This window comes from Aquila chrysaetos, chromosome 16 (genome assembly GCF_900496995.4).
Source record: "Aquila chrysaetos chrysaetos chromosome 16, bAquChr1.4, whole genome shotgun sequence".
Lineage (NCBI taxonomy): Eukaryota > Metazoa > Chordata > Aves > Accipitriformes > Accipitridae > Aquila > Aquila chrysaetos.
Window position 1 is genome coordinate 9977378 of NC_044019.1, and position 22910 is coordinate 10000287.

Consider the following 22910-nt stretch of genomic DNA (forward strand, 5'->3'; position numbering starts at 1 on the left):
GTTCATGGCCTATACCACCCACAGCCAGCCTGCAAGGCCTTTTCTTTCCCATCGCATCTTGGAGTGACGTTTCTAGTTAGAAACACCTTAAACCATCTATCACAGCAGTATCAAGGCTCTGCCTCTCTGTCCAGCTCACGCTGGCTACCATCACGAGCAGAGCTGACCAGATTTCATTCATCCAAGCCATGGTGGTTGAATGAGATGAGTGACCCCGACTCCATGTGCTGCCTAGCTCTTGTCACCTAACTGTGGCCCAAGCTTTCTTTTCTCTAAAGGAGTTAAGAATGTTTCATGTCGAGACACAAAGGCTCCCCACTACCTGAGTGGCATCACGCTTCTCCTCCAGGTCACTGTAGTGCCAGTCCCATCAGCACATATGTTTTAGGATAACATGGTGTCTTACTCTTGGCAAAACTCTCTAGCTCCTTTATTCTGAATCAAGCACAGCACATCATCTACGTCATGTGTGGATCAGCCAGGAACCCAGAAGTCAAACTAGAAGAGGTCTAGGTAAAAACCTCAGCTGCTTGTGAAAATGGCTGCATCCCACTTACCCAAACACCTGCTCAAAGCCTGCCTCAGCACTGAGAGGCAGACACACATATTTGTCCCATGAGGAAGTCTTTACCTCTCATGGTGCAGGACATGGTACTGACAGACATGTCATGTTTTAATGGCTGAAACATCACAGCAGTGATTGCTCTCACAGAACACCAAATATGTTGCAATGCTGGTCTGACTTCTTCCATGGGCCACTCTCTCACTGGTGGTACAAGGTATGGCAGCTTGGCACCCTTTTGTCTTCCCTGTACAACCTGCTAAGACCTCGCTTTGTAGGTTCTGGCAAAGAGCTAGCTGTGCTCCTGTCTACTGCAGTACGCCAGGGCCCACCGTGTCATCTGCTGCAGGGATCAGACCCACTGCTTGGTAGAAGTGAGGAGCAATGAGGACATCATTACCTCCCACTGTCTAAGCAGAGCACAGAAGAGACATTATTTGAAGAGACAGAAAATCACAAACAGCTGCTAGCCGATGAGTCACACAGATATATGTTAGCTGCTACTTCAAAAGACTCCAGAACAAAAAAATTAGGTACATGAAAACACTAGATCCTCAACCTGTGTCAGTCCACAATCTCCACGGAAGTTGTTGAGCCACTGATCTGCAGCAGCCAAGACTGACGTGGCACATTATAGGAAGTCATTAAACCAAGTAATTGTGGCAGAGCTTTGCATCTTCAGTGAGGCTCCACCCCATCAGTGCTGATGGGAAGAATCAGGATCATATCCCAAGCAGGGTGTTTTCTAACTACTGTCACTGAGGACTGAAGACAGTGCCCTTCACTGGCTGTCTCTGGAGAAAGGTCTTAGTCTGAAGGGAGACCCAAGTGTTCTCCAAATTGCAAGGGAAATATCTTGGTGAAAACAGCATTAAATATTCAGGGTCCAGCCTGTCTCAACTGCTTAGCTAGCATCTTTTACTCACATTTAATTCACATGAACCAACCCCCACTTGCAAGCTGAACAGGTAATTTTATTCCTTCAGCATTTATTTGGAGGGCAGCTGCTGGGCAACACTGCAAGTGCCCTTTATCAATTCAGATTCACCACCTCTCTAAAACTATTTTCAAGCTACACAAGGACAAGAGGGATGCTAAGTTTGGGGTCTACAGAACTTGACTTGCCATCTGCTCAAGCCAGAAAGAACATAACAGCATCCAATAGGATGCTGAGGACAAGGGTCCTCCCAGCAGCTGTTTGAGCAGTGATCAGTGCCATTGGGTTCCTCTCAAATATTTTGCCTACAAATTCTGGATCTGCTAACCTTGGATTAGATCTGGGACTATTTTTAGAAGCTTGAACAAAAAGCAGTCATCCAGCGGAGTGCTTTTCACTTCCCATTTTAGACATTACATCCTTAGCCCAAATGTAATCACCCGCTGAGCTGCTCAAGGTCAACTCCTATTTCAGTCATCACATCGCCCCATTCCACCTTTGTCCTGACATCTCGCCAGTCTTGTCCCAAGAGCTGGTGTCATTTAAGTTGAATGCAAAATGTCTGCACCTCTTACTCACCCATCTTTGGAGAGGTGATGCCGGAAGAAGTCATTGGCTGCCAGTTTTATAGCCTTTTCTGGGGTCACTAGAGTCAGGTTCACTGCAGCCCCTGAGCAAGGAAAAGAGGAAAAGGCCATTGGAGAATGAGAATAAAGGAACCGTTAACTGGATCTTTCAGGAATGCATTGTAACTCCTGCTCAAAACCAAGGACTGATGAAGGAGAGCTCTCAATGCATCAAAGGGGTTTAGAAACGTGAAACACCACTGGAAATTAATAGGATTTCCGCCTCCCAACACCTTAGGCTTTTGAAAACATCCCCTGAAGTGTTTCTACTCCATTTGCAATATGTTTTTTTGTAATTTCTTTAGCTTTACTACCGCTTCCCACCATGCATACATGCATCCTCTTCTCTCATCCAAGGATGCATTCCTACAAATCCAGAAGGATGCAGATCGGACCTTCAACAAAGGAGTACAAGTTGGATTAATAACCCGTCCCAACTGCTTTGCAAATACTTTGTGATGCTGAGAAGCAAAAGCCCCCTGCCCCACCTTCTTGCTAGTGTCCCTGCCCCACCATCACCAAAAGCAGAGCAGCTCGCTTACCAGGCAGCCCAGAAAAGGCAGAGCCATGGAAAGACCTGGAGGTTGGTTGAAAGCAACTGGCTCATCTGCACAGAAGTCAGCCAGCTCTAGAGCAACCCTTGGAGTTAAGTGCCTTCCCTTGTCTATCACCACTGGGTGTCACCCTCAGAACAGCCACCGTTGAAGTGGCTTTTTGTCCACCACAAGCTGCAGCATGCAGAAATTCCCCTCCAAGCACCGTGGCAAGGCTTGCTGGGGGACCTGGGGTGTAAACAAGCATTGCCTCCCCAGCACCCACTGGAGTGGCCTTTTGTCAGGAGCAACAAACACCAAATCCCTGTATTGTGCCTGTACAATGAAAGGTCTGCGTGGCCTGGCCGGCTGCTGCGGGCCATGGACACTAGCATTAGTGCAACACAGCGGCTGGGAGGCAGCTTTCAAGCTGCCCTGGGCAAAATGGAGTGAGGGGAGGGCCAGTTTCTTCTGAGCATACTGGGTTTTGCACCATCAGATTAATGCTCCAGAATATTCTCCTCCCTTTAAATCTTATGGCTCAAGAAGTCCTCCAGTGGATGACCGCAAGCTCTCCCTGCCTGCACTGAAGCATACTGAGTTCCAAGCCCTCTGGAAGATCTTCGCTTGAGTCTTGTTAATGGCCTATAAATACCTTTGCAAGGACAAACACAAATACTAGGGTATACCTTTTGCATTTATGCTTGCTGTAGAGATTTAAACAACTTGTCCCAAAGCTCCGTTTTCCAAAGTGAAGCAGACAGAGAAGCCTGTGCTCCCACTAGGCTCCAAAGACTTGGCAGGGTTCATTTTCAGGAGGTTTGAACACAAGTTGACAGGAGCCATTAGGGCTCAACACACCTAAAGAAAGGCAACTCAATCCTCTGTTCCTCAGGATGGACTCCCCTCCCTCCCCAAACTATTAAAGAACTCCTAAATTAGACACGGAAAGACATAGGTTTAGGGGGACTTCCCTCAGATTAGGAAGCAAAGTTGCATCTAGGACTTCTGGGACCAGTACCACTGGGACCAGGACACGGGAATCCTTGGCTCCACATCCTCTGCTCAGAGGACACATTTCCATCACGCAGGAAATCGCAGCAAGAAAACAGACAGCCTTTGCTGGGCAGGGCTGGGCAGCCCAACACATTTTCCCCCCTTCCAACTGCCATGTTCAGATTTTGCAGAAAATAGAGTAACACTGCCTCATAGCAAGCTAAGCCAACGCATTCGTTCCACACTGGCCATGACATCCAACAAATGCCATCGTCTTCTACAGAAGCCAAATTAACTAGCCTGGGAGCAGGGCAGCCTTCTCACACTCCTGGGTTTTTGCAAACTTTTAAGTGTACCAGTGATTGCACTGCTTCAGTGTGATGTGCTTCCTACACATCATGTCCCCCTGCCATGGCTCTTGCACATGATGAAAAGCTACACAGACATGATCCTCACGCTCTACCTCCACCTTTTAATGTCAGTCATATCAGGATCTACAAAGCAAATCCACACAGCCTGATTTTTAAGTGGAAGTGGCTACCCAGGAAGTGTTTCCTCAAATGCCAAGTTGAAGACAACTTCAACCTCTCTCCTAATGGCTAGAAAGTAAAACACCTGTGCATTACTGACATGCAGCATGAATAACCATTTCCTTGGAAAAACAAGGAGAGAAAGAAAAAAGAATAAACTGCTACTCTAACACCAGTGCAAAGGGTTCATTGAAAGAAAGAAAACAAACTCCAAACCATCAAGCAAGAAACGTAAGCAAGAAGTATGCTACTACATGGTGACCTCCTCCAGGAGCCAAGAGGCTTTCACAGCAATTTCTCCTTCAATTGCAAATAAAACAGAAGGTAAAAACACACAATATACAGAGAAAAGCTAATGAACCTGCGTTTTCTCCTACATCTTTGGTATTTTCAGTAAAGCTGCTTAGCAGAGAATGCATAATCCCTGTCCTCAATAATCCCTAACAGCTTCAATTCACTGGAGGAGGAGAAATTAGATACTTCAGCTGCTGGCTGTATGCTTTCCACGTCGTTTTCTACCTTTTTACAAAATCTCATAGCTCTTCAATTCTAGCTATGCCAATGAGTCTATTTCCCTAATTAAAGTTAACCTTGGCCTATAGGCAACGCTATGTATACCAGAAGCAAGGACAGACAAGCAGAATGAAAAAATAAATTGCAATCATTAAAAAATAGAAAGTATTTTGAAAAGAAGTACAGAATCACTACAAAGAACAAATCAAGTAGAGGCAAAAGCAGTTGTTTGCCAACTGAACTCATAACTGCCATCTTCTCACCGAGCCTTGCGTTTTGTTATCAAAATACATTTCTCATAGAAGCCCTTATATACCACCAGCAACCTACATAACAGGGGGATTGAGTCATCCCCAGTGTGGCACTGGTGCATGTGGGAAGTATCATTAGCAGAGGCCAGGGAAGGCTGCCACACTACTGTAGCTAAACTGCAGCTATTCTCCAAACCTCATCAACAGCAAAGGGCATTCCCGCAGCCTGATTTCCTCAGGCTTTCCTTTGGCTCCTGCCAGCTAGGCTAAGCAGCTGGTCTGCAAACAACAGTGGGACTTTCCAGGACATGTGCTGGGATCTATAGGTGGCTTCTGGATGGACTGTAGCAGGGAGCAGAGAGAGGGCCTCTCCAAAGTCCCCTTCCACTGGTGTCCACATGGTCCAGGAGCCCACAGGCACCATGGATTCATTCATGTCTGAAGGCAGTACACCGTCATACCTTGAGCACAGACAGGGCTAGACAGCACCACCCAGCTTTGAGGCACTGCTGCTACCTAGACATTACAGAAAAAACATGAGAAAAAAACCTCCTCTTCTTCCTCCCCCAAACAAACCCAAGAATCCCTGTAACTTTTTGGGAAGAACTTGAGAGAAATGTTGGGATTGCCTTATATATCACACAATTCACTATGGGCTACTCATACAGAACAAGGACTGTCTGTCCACACACACCACTTAAGAGAGAATTTGCAGAAAAGCATCCTACAAGCTCAAGCCTCTCTCCTGTCCGCACTGAGGAGCTTTGATTCACACACAAAGGAGACATGAAGTCACACAGTGGGAATGGCTGCACCCAAGCAGACCCTTTCTGTCCTCCGACTGAGGCCAAGTGCCCTGCAGGGACAACTGACATGCTTGTGACTCCTCCATGGGGCACAGCAGCTGCCACTTTAGCACATTAACATATAATCCTCCCAATTTCATCTTAAAGGCTGAAAATAAGAGCTTGTGAGTCATATAGCAACTTCTGCTGGGGAACTGGGACAGATGGAGGGAGCAGGAACCAATCCCACCACCTGATTTCCATCTTCCCGTCTGCAAGGCTGAGCCGTCTCTTTACCTTCTTCCCACAAAAGTACTCACATTCTTCACAAATCTTGGATGTATTTTACCCACCCGTCCTCCCCCCAAGAGGGAGGGAAGGGCTGCTAATGTCAGCTCACAGAACTGAGGCACAGAGACCAGGACTGCTGTACTTGGAGGACTCACCTTTGTACCCCGGCCATGCTGAAATATCTATGAATTTCTGGAAGGAGCTGGAGCTATTCACAAAAGCCCTCTCCAAACCCAGCCCCCCATTTAATAGTCAGAAGTGACAAGTAAATTCAAGCCACTATCAGCTCCCTGAACACAGGGTGTACAAAGTTAGTGGGACATGGACCAAGCTGATGAGACTCATTATGGCTGGGAAAAGCAAGAGCTATGCAAAACCCTCCGCACCCTTTGAGATTTCTGCTTGGGAGTGAAAAGTGGCCTGGAGATGCACATCCCTTCCTTGACCTTATGCCTTACAGGACTGAGCTGTCTCTCCCAAAATCCCTGATGGGTCCTACAGTCTCCCCTGTAAGTTTCCAGGAACAGCTTCTTCCTTCTGCTCCCCACCAAGCAGCCTGCCACTGCATATTTACAGCCAAAGTAAATGCAGGCTCCATTCCTGGCTAGGAACACAGAAGCAGCCAGCTTCCCAGAAAAACCAAGGGGTAACATGTCACCACTAGCATCGAAGATGCAGCTTGCCAGGGTTCCTCGGGATTATTTGTCTTGTTGCCTGGTCCCAGAAAAGCTGGCATGAAGCAGCCAATCCATCCCCGGCATCCACCCCACTCCCCCGAAACACCCACCAGCAAGTTGGGCAAGAGACACTGCCTCAACAGCCAGCGCCTGCTCCCAGGCAGCAGTGTGTGTGTTTCCACAGGAGCTATGGAAGAAGTGGCAAGAGACGCTACTGCTGCCAACAGCAAGGTGCCGGCACCTCCGGACTCCCGTTTGAAAAAACAAAGAGCAAGGACTCACTTAATCAAAGTAGTACTTTAATCAGGCTTTGTCAGTGAATGAGTGCCACAAAGAATGCTATCTGAACACCTCAGAGATAAAAACTGCATATTCAGGCAATTGAATACCAGTATATAAAACAATCAGAATTCAGTGTCGACTAAGCCAGTTTCAGCCTGTGCTGAAAGCCAAGAAGATATTCCACATTTTCCTCTGCTACAAGTAAAGTCAGAATTTGGCCTGCTGTTCCTCTCTCCTCAAAATCTTTAAAAACTTTCAAGGATTTTGAAAGGTATAGAAAGGTATAATGTCAACTGAGGAACTCACTGCTGCAACAAACAGCCTAAGCCAAGGAGCCAGGAGATTTCTAGCAGGTTAGCACACAACAACTAAATAGCTGAAGCTCCACCATGAGCCAATCTCTGATTTTCTTACCACCCAAAGGAGTTTTTTCTGGGGGTAGGTTATTTTTAAATATTTTTTTAATTGCAGATTGTCTTAACACTTAAACAAAGCACTCGGACATGCTTGAGAGACAGCTGGTTTTGGAGACAAACTATGAACTAGATGGGATAGCAGGCCCGACCATGTTGGTGGGGGACTTTGACATAAATTCAATCATCAACCACAAAGTCAGACACTTAAGAGGTTTGCTACTGACAAAAGTTACTGTGCCCGAGCTGGGAAACACACACATACAGTCCTGAAATGAAGTCCAGCAGCTTCACTTAAACTGCTAGTAAAGATGAACTTCAATAAATGGTAAGGTTTAACACCAGAACAGCTACAGGGAAGACTCAAGTCCTCAATGGTGGAGAGCTGAGCAGACACCTGGCGTGGAGGAGTTCATTTTCAGAAAGAGCTGCACCTTTTAACATCTTAGGATATTGCTAGGTTATTGCTTTATAAGCCAGTGAATATGGGCTTTTCCTCCAACTCACGCACCAGTGCTTCCAACGCAAAAGCTGCACCGTGCCCGACTCAGCTTTACTTACCTCTGTACATGCCAAAGTAGCCTTCCGACCGAATTGTTTTAATGAGGCAGTCAGACCTGCAAACAAAACAGAGAGAGATAAGCCACAGGAGCTCAAAGGTGGGTGAGAGCAGAGAAAAACAAAACAAATCTCTTGGAATGGTTTTCATTTACTATCTGTCAGCAAAACCCTGAGCCGAGAAGGGAACCCTGTCAGTTGCTGAATGTGCCATTGTTCAGGCCTGAGTCCAATTTCAGCCCCTAATTCACAGGGGCTTTGAAACCTGCGGCTCACCCTGCACGTGCTGTCTGCTTTCTAGAAACACAAAAGGGAAAAGTGTCACTGCAAGGGCTGTTTATCCAGGGTCCCCTGTGGCAAACACACATGAGATGCTCTAACAAGCAGATCCCCATGCGCGTGTTTTTAAATCAGCTCTGGAAGGGAAATGAGGGGGGCCAAAACCCCCAGTGCTGACTTGCTTGACTTACTCGGTGAAATTCGACACAAGGCACACAAACACTAGATGACCTGAACGCTCAGTCATCTGTGACCTCCCACGCAGATTAAAGCACTTACTTTTAATACCTCGGGTCCCACAGCAGGCAGCGAGCTCTCAGGCTCTCACCCCGGGGAGAGCGTGGCAGGGTGCCGCGGAGGTCTGCTCCAAGGGGAAAACCGTCACTGCCTTCGTTTCAACTATATTTACTGCAAATAGGAAAACTGTGCAGAGTGCCAGAATGGCTCAAAGCCTTTCGAAGGCACAGCCGCACACACCTAACAAACCCAGAGGCGCAGTTCAGGAAGGCAGGACAGATCCCCTGGCAGAGTTTCCCTCTCTGGACCATGGCTGTGTGAAGCCCAGGCACTGGCTGAAGGTTGCTTTGCTGTCTTTGGGAAGGGATGGGTACCTCCTCTGTGTGCATGCATACGTAATTAAGGAACAAAAGGCTCTTTTAAGTAGTAATAAGGGAAGTGTACCTTATGAAAACAATAATACAATTCTAAGAGATTTGGCAACACAAGGAGTAAACTTCAATCTCCGCTCTGTAGTAGTGCTGAGGTGGGAGAGAAGGAAATACAGAGTTCCCTCGAGGGCTTTATGGCCCTGCTTGGGTCAAGACTGCTCTAGGGTACCCCACATTATTTGTGAAGAGCCCATCCTGCATGCTCCCAGTCATGGCAATGAGTTTCCCCTCTCTGCTGGGACACCCTGCATCCTTTGGGACCCCATCTTTCATGCACCCTGCCCCAGCTCCTGCAGCTTGCATGCACCCATCTTGTTCTTGGGAGCAGCCCCCCAATTTGTAAGCCCCAGACATCTTGGGGCACCTTTCCTCTATCCGCCCATCAAGCTCTTCCACCACAATGCTGGAGGCAAGGCGTTTTTCCTGAGCCAGTGGTGCTGCTCTGAACAAGCCACAACAGAGAGGGAAGCAGGAAGAGCTGCTCCCCACCATGCTCAGGCAGCCCTGCTACCTCACCGTAAGGCTTGCACGTCACTCCCAGCCCCTCAAGCTGCAGCAGAGCGACATGGAGCCAAGGCCATGCCCAGCTCTTTCCTCTCCCTGGAAAAAGGGAACCAACAGCCAACTAAAATTATACAAGACATACCTGGGGCAGTGCAGCCCAAAAGCCCAGCTCTCTCCTTCCCGCAGGGCTGCTCCCAAGTGTCTTTGTCTCTTTCAAAGGAAAGGCTCCCCTGATGCCAAAGGTCTCTTGAGCTGAGCAGAAGCAAGGCATGACAGCCAAAATTTTAAATGAACTTGCTGCCTTCCTGGGTGTTCAGCAGACATCTTTGAGATCTGGTATCGATGGGCATACAGTATTTCCCAAAAATAAGCCCCTGTAACTGGGGAGCTCAGACAAGCCCTCCCAAATCCCTAGCTTATGTAAGGGTGTCTCTCAAGACATGCTCCATGCATGGTAACAGCATCCTCTTAGTGCCGTTCCCTTGCTTGCTTAGGTAGGACACAGGGTGGCCTGATGTTGTCTAGAGGATGTGTTATCCCCATTATTTCCTTGTCCCTGCTGGCCCCTCGGCCCCCAAAGACCCTTTCACTTATCCCCACAGCTGCTGCCAATGCCAGAGGAACACCTCCAGCATTACTCATTCACATCCAAGCTTTGTCACAGGCTCTTAGGAGGAGCCAGCTCAAATATACAGGGTAAAACCTGTGTATTCCTTAACGGCGCCTCATCCCACAACAAATCCTGGCTACGGAGCAGATCTGCACTCGACTGCTGGAGGTTAAAAGCCTCTCTCCTACTGACCCCCCTCTCCAGAGATGAGGCATCCTGGCACTCCCAAGGGGAGCCTACAAATCCTCCTCCCTGCCCAAACTCCTGTTGCTGTCACCTATCAGGTTGGGGGAGAAGCGACACTCAGGGAGGAGAAGCAAACTGCAGCAGCGGCAGGAGCAGGACACAACAAAAAGGAGAGGCAAGGCAAGATGGGAGGCCATGTCCTGCCAGCACGCCTGGGCACACAAACAACGCAGGGAGCAGAGAGCACTGTAACTGTCAGGGGAAGCACCAGTCTGCCACGGCACACCGGAGCTCATGCATAATTACGTGTCGTCAGCTAGAGCAAGGAGGCCCGGAGACTAAAACCATCAACATACAAAGCATTTCCTTCCTATTCCCACTCTGTCTCAAATTCTCCTGTGCAGGAAAGAGGAAAGTATTGGTGTGGAGGAGCAGGGAGCAGATAACACTACTTCTGAACAAGGTGGCAGGAGGACAGGACACACATCATCAGTCCCAGTCCCTTCTACCCCCTCAATGACACCAGTGCTTTTGGAAAACTAAGGCCTGACTCTAGTTCCTAGGATAAAGCATCTTGTGCTGAGTGTGGTGCACACTCCCCCAGCAGATACACAGCCCTAAGCATCCTACATAAATCCCAGGTGAATTTGGTGGGCTGGATATATTCACGCCTTCTTTTTCTACCTCACTTAATTTTTTTTTACATAGGACTGCTGGGGTAACTACAGCATGTGTCAACCTGTGACCCTTCAAAAGGTCTCCATGCAGTGCTCTAGACTGGGAGTAGGTGACTGCTTCCTCTTTTTACAACTGACACAGCAAAGGAAGCACCTCCAATATGAGAGCCATGGAAAGAGAAGAGAGGCAGAAATTCCTTCATGCACCTGATTGTGGTCCAGCAGAGAACCAAACAGGGCTCCTTGTGTTTTGGTCCTGAGCCCTGATAGCAGTGAACACACTGCTCCCAAGCAAGGCATGCAAACAGAAGTGTCCTCTGCAGAGATCTTGCCTGCTGGGCTCAGCAGCCTGAATAGCTCCTTTATTTGCTTTATCTGCTCAAGCACAGCTTGGTTCAAGATTGTCCCCCAGCTTTCCTGGGGACAGCCCAGTTCCTAGAAGTGCTGAACACACCTGAAAAAGTGGAAGGACTCCCCACCAAAAGTCCCGGGAAATTCTGCCCGTGCGGGTGGTACTCACATGCTGGTGTACATCCGCTGGCCATTCTGCTGGTTCTGCAGGCGAGTTTTTGCCAGGTCAATGGGAAATACACAGGTGACCCCAATCAGCCCAGCTATCCCTCCATTGATCAGCTTGGCAGGTAAACTGTAAGGGGATGAGATGCAGAGAAACAGATGTCTTAGCACTGGCATAACGTCAGGGGAGGGAAAGAGGAAAGAACAGAGCTCTTTTGCATGTCCAGAGTTAACACATCACTGTGCAACAAGGCTGTCCCCCCTCCAGCATGAAGGGAGCTCTGCCTCAAGGCAAAGCGTGGCCCTTGCCATACATAGAGGGGAGGAGGGGAAAGCAGCACATAGCATCAAGACAAACCACTGATGAGTGGAGTGGAGCCAAACAGCTAAGCCACACATCACTAAGAGCAAGGAAAAACCTTGTTCTCCAGGACCCAAGGGTTTCTGTTGTCCCTAGAGGAGAAAAGACAGAGTGCTGGACTGCCTACCACACAGATTGACTTCAGTTAGGGCCTGATGGCATCCAAGCCAGTAGGTTTACTGGCAAATGCTTCTCAGCACCACAATCAGATACACATCTAATGAGAGGTTCGTGACACGTCAGCTGCTACCATCATGTGGGAATGAGCCCAGGAGAAGCGCCCAGCTGGCAGCCAAGGAGCAGACGGCTGCAGCTCCAGGAAACTATTTCCAGACCCACCGCCCGGAGCGAGGAGAACACACACAAACCAATAGTCTGGTGAAACCACCGGACTGGCAGCCTGCACGGCTGCGATGCAGAGACATGAGCTCATACCTCTCAGGGAAATCAAAACCTGGCTGGCTGCATGTGCTTCCAAAATGCAGGGCTTTCTCTGCTTGCCTTTGTGCTCCTACAGGGAATTCTTGCACGTGGCACTGAGTGAAAGCCAGATTAGCCAAACATGGGTTCCCAGCAAATTCAATTACAAAAAATGTCCAGCACTTATATGCTCAATAAACCACTACACACAGAGACAAAGGAAGCCTGTTTGAGTCAGCTCCCTCCAATAAAGCACAGGATATGGCTCCCTGAACACAGGATGTGTCAGATATTAAACTGACGGCTGACAGCAGTCCTAGATTGCAGCTGGGTGAGCCGGTGAGGCCGAGTCCTCCCACAGCGGGAATGGACATGCTGACTTTCACAACAGTGACATGATGCTCTGGATGGGGGCACAGGCTGCATTACCCAGGGGAAGCAGCAGCGGTGAGGCTGGCCATGGCATGCTGGGGTGAAGCTCTGCAAACACGTTGTCCCCCAGTGGCATTGCAGAGCACTCTGCATCAAGGGGCAACTGCAGAGAGGATCAGTAAGTGGCCATGCTGAAAGAGCTGCCTCTCAGCTCCAGGCTCAAGGGAAAGGCAGGATATGGAGACTCAGGGTTTCAACTTGAGGTATCCCTGGAGAAAGCAGACAAAAGAGAGGTGGAAAAAAAATAAAAGTCTTTGCCCACAAGTGCTAAGCATGACCTTGACACTCCAGGAAACTCCTTTCAGCCTCTGCTCTCCTGCAGCCAGAGCTCCTTCCTCCTCAATACCCACACCAATACAACACACACATGCAGCCCCAGGGCTGGCACAGCTGGAAGAAGAGGTGCCGAGGATGGGCAGACAGACAGACCTGAGCTCAGCCCACATCCCCAAACAAGACTGAGATTAAATCAAGCACAGCACGTTAGGAAGGCAGGCCCAAATCAGTGCATGAACTCAGTGCAGGGCCCAGACTGCAAGATCTCACCAGCTCGAGACTCAGTTGCCTCGGGGATGTTTGCACCACAGCCTGAGAAGGGAACAGATTTGCCTGCAAACTCCTACGCTCAACTTGTGCTCAGGACATGGGAAAATTCCAAACAGTAAGCTTCACATCATGGCGCTTTCCTTATTTAACCCATACTCACACTGAAAGAGGAGGTTAGAGACCAGATAAAAGCATGTCAAGATGGAGGCACCACTGGGAAGGAGGGTGTTTCAAGGCAGGATCACATCAGCCTCCTCACTGCTAGCAGGTCACAGACTGCAAGGCACAACCAGTTCCCCTTTCCAGCCTCAGCACTGTCATCACTTCTCTAAGTGTCCCTGAAACACCCAGGGCAGGCAAACACTTGCCTCTCTCAACCTGTTCCAATAGTGAAATCATCACAGGGTTTATATCAGCTGGAGACAGACAGACACGTGGCAAATATCTTGCCTGCTGGCACCCTAAGTGCAAAAGATTCCCTAATTTCAGCACAGACCCCAGCAATAAAGGGGAATAGTCTGATGTGCCTATGCAAGCCAAAAATTTGGGCAACATGGACTGCAGAGAGCCTCTCACTCTGTGGGTGAGAAACCCTTGCTCAACACCCCCATCACACCTAAATCCAACTACCCAGGTTCCCCCATGTGTACCGCAGAGGGAGACTAGTGCAGATGGATTACATGGCAGTATCTGGCAAGATGCTGAGATCAAGTTCCATGTCCACTGCTGCAGAAATGCAATGCACTTGATCTTGCTGTGCAGCAAACCACTGCTGTGGATTTTAGATTTTTGGTAACAATCTTATTTTGCTAAGGGATGACAAATGCACGCTGCAAGCGAAGATGGTTCAGTAGATCCTCCAAGCTTAAACAGATCTCCTTGGCTTGGCTGCCTGTGACCACTGCAGACTTGTGGTCGCACAGACAGAAGAGATGACTTAAGTGGGAGACATGAGGGATTTGGGGCACAGAGAAGAACCTGCAACAGACGGCACTGCACCCGAGTCAAAAGCTTTTTCCCTTGGGGCTAAGTCATCCCACTTTTCACCTCGGTGCTCTCTGCTCTCTCATGGGATGAGAATCCACTGTGCCTGGTCTCTCTGTCCTATTTAGCTTCTGCACAGCTACTGCCTCTCACTACCTAAGTGCACAGGGCTTAGCGAAACGGGGACAACACAGGCTAGCACACAAATAAAGCCATTTGCTCAGTTTAACATGAGAAGGGATAGAATGGCATCCCAGTTCTCCTAGTGCTCCTCCTCAGCCCTTTTAACTAGTCCCTGTAGCCAGCAAGCTCCTGTTCACACTGCCAAGAGCACATTGGAGGGGCTGGGGGAGATCTTGGAGGACACATCTTCCCTTCCTTGAAAATACCAAGCTTCAAATGGCCACGGACATCTGGTCCTTTTGCTCTGCTGAGGCTATCAGGCACATACACCCATCAGGCTCCATGGAGGTGAATCTCAGCATGCCCTTCATGGGTGTAAAAGAAGAGTGCCAAGTGCTCTCCAAATTGGGTAACTGATGATGGGCAAATCTAGGCACATAAACACTCCACAATGCTGTCTTGTTATCAGTGCAGCTCAGGACCGTTTTCATTTGCAGAAGGCAGGCATGCAGAAAGATACCCTAATCATGGCAAACGCTAAGAAGGGGCAGCCCTCTTTCCTGTAGCATTCAGGCATTGCCAAGTCCTGGCCCTCTGTCACCAGGTTTCATTCACCCACTGACCCCTCCTGTCCTGAGCTGGTAACCTGGAAAACTAGATGTTAGAAGAGGACCACAGAAAAACCCACAGGAATCCCACAGCATGTAGGAGTCATTTATCTGGGGCAACTTCATAAGCAGCAGAAAGTTAAACCCACGTGCAGGACTGTGCAGATCCATCTGACACAGCTCTTAGGAAGCTACAGGTATTACTGCATCCTTCCAGAAAATGCATCCCAATTCATTTCCGGAAAGGACTCAAATCCAGCCTTTGTATATGCCAGGACCAACGCTCTTAAGTTCCTGCTGTGCACTTAAGTGTCACTGATTATTGTTGGTACTTCATGTTCCTGTAATCACTCAAGCGTTGACTGGCTTTAGAAGAAGGGCACAAGGCTTCATCTACGTGGACTTTGTAATTACAAGCACTGCATCCCCTGGCTTTGCTCCCTTGATGGCAGCAAGCTGAAGTCAGCAGGTCAAGCTGACCTTTGAAAGAGGAAGCAAAAAGGAACAGACTCATGCAGGGTAAAAAGCATAGGGCAGAAAGAAAAAGACAGCGAGAAAAAAGAACTGAAGAAAGCACAGACGTGACAACATGGCAAAGACAGAAAATAAGAGAAGATTGAAAAAAAGCAGGTAAGAAAGGAGCAGAGATGGAATCAGAACTGTTTAAGGCCAGAAGAGATGATCAGGTGATTTCCTCCAAACTCCTGTATCACAAAAGGGATTAAGTTTGAAAGACTTTAAAAGAAAAGTCTAAAGCACAACCAACAACTCAAAAATTTTTTAAAAAGTTACCTGATCTGTTTATCAGCCATTTAATTCAAACTTGATCTTGTTAAGAAATGAATCTGTTCCTTCAAATCGTTCCTTAATTTCTTTTTTAGTCACTTCTTTTTCACTTTAGTTTCTTCCTGGGAAAGGAGAGAAAGACACCAAGGAGACAAAGTTGAGACACACTCTTCCTGAAGCTCAGGTCCTACTGGGCAGACTGCAGGGTGAGGCCAGCTGAGGAACAAGTGACTTAAGGGAGCACCTGGTCACCTCAGAGAGGAGACTGAGCTCCAGAGGGAGCCTTATAAATGTGTGTGTGTGTATATAAATATACAAGCATATACGGAGGGAAGAGCTGCCAGAGTAATCAGGCTCCAGCAGCATGTGAGGAAGCGCAGCAGCCAGGCAGTGCACGAGCTCTGCCCAACGTCCAGGACAGCTGTACCCATCACAGCTCTCTTGAACTCCAGGGAGCGTTTCACACAGCACTATGTGGACCTCCAACTCTCTGCAGGTCCACCCAGCCACCCCAAGACAATCACGTGCCATCGCGAGACCCGTTCAGGACTTCCCTCCAACACATACATGCTGTTTCTAAAGGACAGTCTTCAAAAACCTGCTCCTCCAGCGGTTACAATCCTTCCTCTATTTCCCAGCCCAAATGGACAGCCCATGCTCCATCTTGTGCCAACATTGTCTTTTAAGTAGTGCCTCTCCCTCCCCAAGCTATTGATGTGACTTTGCCCTTTGGACCACTCTTTTGAGCTCAGTGTCTACTGGCACAGCGCTGAAGCTCCAAGTCTGCAGGAAACGGTTCTCTCTAAGACTCCTAATTGCTCCTGTTTAACGAGAGCTGGTAGAAGTCACTACACAAAGAAATCTGGACTCTGGAGAAAATTTCAGAAGTGGCCACAACCTTCAGCTTTCTGGAGGGGTCCTTGTCTCCTCCTCACTTCCAACCTGGGAATCAGGTGCCCCACGCTTCCATCAGGCATCTCAGCAGCACTCAGCCACTCTCCTCCCTCTGCCCTTCCAGCTGCCACCTGGGTGGCGAGCCAGAAGCAGAGGAGATATCTTTGCCCTTTGCCTCTGGAATGAAATTTGCCCCTTAATTGCAGATTTCCTAAGCCACACAGAATCTCACATCCAACAAGGTGGCTTTCAGGCTGACACTTCTGCTCTGGAGATACAACCTGAGGGCCAGAGGCACGCCTGAGAATAAAAGGTCCCTGAAAGTGTAAAGAGCTGCTGATGGTGCAAATAGATACGGGAAGGAGAGCAGGTGAGGTTACACGCAGTTCAGCACTGACCTGCTCCCCTCCCTGTCACATTACGTGCCAAGGACAGGGCAGCCTGAAAGCACTTCCACAGTCCCATGCTTGGACAACATGAGATTAAAACTGCTTTTTCTGGAGTTCCACATTCAGGCAAAGCCATGAGACCAGCACACAGAGCTCGCTAAGGAAAGGGGCTCCTCTCCAAAACACTGCACACAAACCTCACCCACTACACTACAGTATTACAGCTTCCATCCCTTCCAGGACCCCTCTTCAGACAGTTTACCTGATCTCAACTAATCTGTGGAAGCAGACCTTAAAAATCTCCAGATAAGCTAAGTCTGCACTTTCCGAGTAAAAATCGCATACACCTTTGGCTGCATGTGCTTTCATATGCACATCCACAAGAGTAGTTTGTTTCAGATTAATCTAATTCTCTATCAATTTAACCAGAACAAGACCAAAATATAAAAATATAGGAAGACCAGTTGCTGAAAGCCTGTAGCCCTGACATAAACAAGCCCTGAACCATGAAAACTCACTTGATAATGTCTCTACCCTCAACGGGCTATTTCTGTTTATTGAGGCAGCAGCTCTGCCAAAATACATGCACCGAGCGGTCCTGACACCCCACTCCAAGGTCTGGCAAACTCCCCCCCTTTGTTGCCCCTGCTGCAGTCTTCCCTGCGGAGGGGCATCCAGGAGGCCAGGCACCCATCGCAAAGGGCAAGGCAAGAGAAGACAGCAAGGCTAATATTCACCACTGACAGGTAGCCAAAAGAGTGAGAGACTGATGGACACACAAATGTATCACAGGGCTGCTTCATACCTGCTGACACAAGTAGGATGATGGGGGTGGGAGAAGATGCTACTGCACCGAGAGGAACTTGGGACGGCTGGGTTTAGCTCTCTGCTCTCTTTTTCTTTTGACTTTTGGCTTCAGCTCTCCACCTGCCCGGTAACTGCAAAGCCCTCCCCAGCTGTCTGACCCAGCTGGAAAACTGCTGCTGCTTCCCACCAAGGAACAGATGCTCCTGCTGCAACTGCACAGCAGGAAGGGGTAAAAACAATCTTCCTGAGTTTAAAACCAGGCAGAGTTACAGGTTTCCTTGGTGCTGGCCATAGGGCCAGCAAATGCCAGGACTAGTATCATCTCCCCTAACAAAAGCTATTCAACTTGCAGACAAGCAAGGGGAAGAGAACGATGTGATCATCTTATAGCAGACACCAGCACTTGATAACTGTTTATACAGCACCTGGCACAACGGAGGCCTGAATGTCCATGGCCAGGGGATTTTAATGCATTAAGAGATTTTAATGCACTGAAGTGGAAAGCTTATTTGAGCTCTGTTTGTTTAAACAGAGCTCCAGCAAATGACCATTTGCAAAACAAACCCAAAGTCACTGCAAACTCCATCTGAGCACTTTGCTGTAATCTACAGAACTCCCTGATTCCCTTAAAAGATGGTGAATGATTAAGCCTCCAGCGCCCTGGCCAGGGAGTTCCTGGGGAGAGCCAGATCCCAGATCCTCCCAGGGCAGGAAAACAGCTGCAGTCCTGCAGCCTGAGGAGGAAAAACACAGGCTGGGAGGAAAATGCTGGTAATTTTATAGGATATGAAAAAAAAAAACAAATCCAGAACAATATTATACATTTAACCTAGAAAGGAAAGAGATTAAGTAAAGACATAAGTATATCTCCCCTGGAACATAGTGCTCTCAGGAGCCAAAAAATGCAAACAAAAGCAGACAAGCAAAGCTTCTGCAGCCAAGCAGGGGTGTAGCTCCAGGGCTTCCTATGGGAGTAGGGTCAGGGAGCAGGGCTTGCATCTTCTCAGGAAACCTCCCATCAGCACCTGCAATGGGGCAGCAGACAAGCCAGCAGCACCAAAAAGGTGCTGATGCCTCAGAAAGTCTTTGTATGGTTAAACTTCAAAGACAGGTGGACAATGGCACTGCTGGAACTGGGAACCTGCATGGCACGAGGAGCATAGGAGCCGGGAGGAAACTGATAGCAGATGGGCAGGGGAAACGAGAGCTGCCAGAGACCCACCTCAAAGCTGAAGAGGCTGAGCAGCCTTCACAGAAGAGAGTTCCTAAATCAAACATCCCATAACTAAGAGAGCGAGAGCTGCACGGGCAATGAATTATGTGGCGTTAATTCCTTCCTAGAGTGCTGTTAACACAGCTAGGCATGGATTAATGCCCCATTACTCACACACCAGGACATCCCTTCTACATTTATTAAAATGATCAAGCAAATTAGTTTCAGAGCAACGCACACACCACAGCACAGGGAATCGCCTCGGTGCTAGGCAGAGAAGCAGTGCAAATGGCCCGAAGCTCACACTGCCACACGTAGATAGCCCAGGAGCCTCCTCAACCCAGCCTCTTCCTTTTCCCCAGCTCCCAAAATCCAGCTCCAGAGAGCAACAAGAGCAGCCAGATTGGGGGTACCACAACGCAAACCTAACCAGCTTTGGATGTATCTGGTCCTCACAGCCTCAGCCACTGGCAAAATGGTGCTATTTTGCTCCCCTGCCTTGCCACACACCACACACGCTCATCCACCTACGCTACACAGATGGTAAGGTTTTCTCCAGGATGGCCAACCTTTGCACACTGCAAACCTGCTGCACTCCTGATCAGCCTGGGACACGGCACTGGACTCTTAACCTTCAGTTCTTGCCTGACCACCTGAAGGAAAAGTGCTTACCAGAGAATCACTGCCCAGCCTGGGGCATGGAAGGGGGCACATGGTCTCATCACATGCCATGTATGCCACCAGCAAGCTTGGATGGAGATACAGGCGTCCAACATCTCCACAAGCTGAGACATCATGGGAGAAGAAACAGATTAAGCTTACCCACACCTCTTTGACCACACTCAATGCATTTATTGCCACTGCAATGCCCTATGGCTGTGGTTTGCCACCTCTACCTCCAGCTGCCACTGCTCTGCCCACAGTTTGACCCTGGTGGTCCCCACAGCTGAGCAGCCTCCTTCTTGTCCTGCTCTCCCTCTGCCAGGCTGCCAGAGCCACCGCTGGCATCCTCCAAGCCAGCTACGGGCTCCCAGTCCACCAGCTCCCCCAGTCCTGCCAGCAGCCCCACCCCAAAGGTTGACTCTTCGCCTCTGCCCTCCACCAGCCCTCAGGCACAGACGGTTGGACATGCCGATTTATCTGAGCGCACGCAGGCTGCCGTTTTGACAGAAGACCTTTAGCCAATGTCAGCTGTCGCTGCGGCCGAAGGAAGCAATCCCATCCTCTCCCTACACCTAAACATGTGTTCCCATGTCTGCTTTTGTGCCAGCACAAACATTTGTGTAGAGCGGTCAGACAGGGATGAGACAGAACTGGAGGCCAGCAAATGCTGGAGCTGTCATTGAAAGCAAACATTCAGACTACAACCTTGACTTGAAAATAAATGGCAGAAGGGGAAGACAGGACTCCCTTCCACACATTTCCATTTGTCTTGAGAGCAGACAAACTCAGTGCCCCAGCCAGAGAAGCCGACATCAAGAAGAGGGGCTCAGAAGCTGCACCAGCATCCACTGTGTTGAGAGGACACAGCCATGCGACAGTCAGCGAAGGAGGAAGGGGGAGGCAGCAGGGGAAGCCATTAGCAACTACTACCTGCTAGGAGAAGAGAAACCCTCTGGGATCAGCACACTGCTTGCTTTCACAGCGCAAACGCGTTTGAAGGTATGGACACTTTGCCAAGTTTTGCTAACGACTGAAGCAAAGCTGCCATCGCAACAATAAGGTTTAAGGAGTGCAAACTGAACTGCAAATATTTCTGGAGAAAAGCTGCTTTCTAGATGTGTGCCGGGCACAAAGCGCACAAGGGAGTTGGCACCAAGAAATCTCACCTGGGGAGAAGCTGTTGACTTGGCCCTTGCCTGCTCAGGACATTTCAGGATGGAGGGGATGGAGGCAATCAGAAGCAGTTTCATCTCTGCTGCTCGCTTGCCCTTAGGCCCTCAAAAGCAGGGACTGACATGAATTTCCTTGCAGCACCAGGCACGGCATTAGTCCTCAGTAAAACAAAGCAGCTCTCGAACACACTGGTGGACACTCCCCCACTCTCACAGACTGTCACCTCCCCGGCTGTGCAGTGGGACAGCATGGACCCTTCGTACCATTCTGCCACCAGGCAGAAGCCCCGGGGCTGCAGACGCAAACTCACCTGCCTCACAGTCAGCGGCCGACTGTCCCCGTATGACACTGGGCTTTGAAAGCGCCAAGCCCAGGGCAGGTCCCCGCCTTGCCTCAGGTGAAAAAAGGCCAAAGTCCCAGCAGGGAGGTGCCATGCCACCTGCCTGCACCATAGGCTTGCTCCCACCCCCATGGGGACAGGCTCAGTGGCACAGCGCCCACTCAGCTTGCAAGAGAGCAGGGATGCTGAGCCCCAGCACACAGGGTGCTCACTCCTCTTTCCCGACAGGCCCCCACAAGAGCCCACAGCTCCTGCAGTCCTTTCTGTCCTCCAAAACTTACCTCTGCCTTGTGCAGCTTCCATCCCGCTGGCTGCTCGGGATAGGTGTCCCCCAGCACCCTCCCACCTACAGCCAAAAATGCCAGAGCACGTTCACAGTGAAAACAGTCAGGCTGGCACCCTTGCAAAACAGCAGGCAAACTTTGCCCCCATATCTGGCCTCCATGCTCCTTGCAAACTGGGCTCAGTCTGGGGAGCCTTAACTTCTCCATGCTGCGAGACCTTGTGATGATAGAACGCCTCAAAACATCTCCTTCATGTCACAAAGAAATAGGCAAGTTCCCTGGCGGTGCAGGACGGTCCCCAGGCTGAGGGCATGTTACAGAGACGTTTGGCTTTGCAAAGACAGGTAGTGGCAGTACAGACTTACCTGGATGCCCACAAAGGGGAAAAAGAGGACAAAAACTCCTGATTAGCAGCAAAGGCTCCTGAGGTCTCATTCCAGCTCTGTCGCTGACTTGCCCTTTACCTTCAGACAGGATTTCCAATCACAACTGGCAGTCTGAGGAACACCCTGCTCCCAGGACAACAGTCCAGCTTAGGAAAAAACAAGCCATGAACAAAAATAGTCCAACATCTTATTAGATGCACTTGCCCACCACATCCTTTACCCATCCAGAGCAGTGTAGTTACCCATAATGTTGTGACAGGACAGGAGCCACAGCAGGGCCATGGTGGAAGTGCCACAGGGGACAATCCTGCAAGCCCCTGGGACTACAGCAATGTCCTATATTCTGGTACTGCATGAACAGTATTGCAACTATCCTCTCCCCCAGGATTTATTTGAGATTACAGGAAATTCAGAGACCTCATTTACCTTCACACAACAGCAGTCAAGAAGACAAAACAGAGGCAGCAGAGACTGGCCTTGGAAACGCAGCCACCTCCACCACTCTCCAAGGAGGGAGAGGGCTCAGCACTCAAGAGCTGCTTTTGAGCTGGTCCAACCAACCCTCCCATCTCAGAGACAAAAGTCCCACCATGTGCTGGAGGCAGCTCTCTCTTTCCCCCCCACCCCAATTTGCCTGCTGGCCTCAGTCAGCTGGACCACCTTGATGCAAAGCAAAAGAGTTCCCAAAGCCATCAGACAGACACTTTACTGCACCTAGCAACAGTCCCTCTGTCTGCTTGGCCTCAGCGACACTGGGTAAAGCATACCTGGCTGCCAAGCCCAAAGCAAGGATCGGAGTGAGTGGAGCAGCAGGTATTACTGGAAAGGAAGAGGGCAAAAGAGCAGGGAAGGAGGTGGGGATCCTCCTGCCTCTGGGCAGAAGGAGTAGGAAAAACACACCCAGTTTTTTGCCCCTCTGGGCTCTCAGTCCTGCTGGAAGCAACAGGCTGGCCCCCCACTCCCAGTACAGCATCATGCGACTTTGCCTGCTTTGCTGAGAAACCTTAAGCAATAAGTCAAGACAACAAGCATCTTCCGTCACCTCTGTGAGAGCTAAGGCTTGGAGAAAGGCCTCCAAAAGGCACTGTGAGCAGCAAGAGAAGTGCC

General features: G+C 49.4%; 1 protein-coding gene across 8 annotated transcripts in view; it reads right to left on the bottom strand.

Moving 5' to 3' along the window:
* The window catches only part of SLC25A22 (solute carrier family 25 member 22), a 53447-nt gene that overhangs the window by 14794 nt on the left and 15743 nt on the right, over positions 1 to 22910 (bottom strand). For 6 of the 8 annotated variants that reach the window (XM_030039157.2, XM_030039158.2, XM_041129281.1 and 3 more), the window contains exons 2-5: positions 15661 to 15776; positions 11399 to 11524; positions 7958 to 8013; positions 2079 to 2169 (exon numbers count right to left, since the gene is read on the bottom strand). In XM_030039157.2, coding sequence (XP_029895017.1) covers positions 2079 to 2169; positions 7958 to 8013; positions 11399 to 11524; positions 15661 to 15680 — 293 coding nt within the window. In that variant the 5' untranslated portion in view covers positions 15681 to 15776. Of the gene's footprint in view, positions 1 to 2078; positions 2170 to 7957; positions 8014 to 11398; positions 11525 to 15660; positions 15777 to 15906; positions 15917 to 21103; positions 21122 to 22910 lie in introns of those variants that run through there. The other 2 variants (XM_041129278.1, XM_041129280.1) reach the window with 2 other exon arrangements.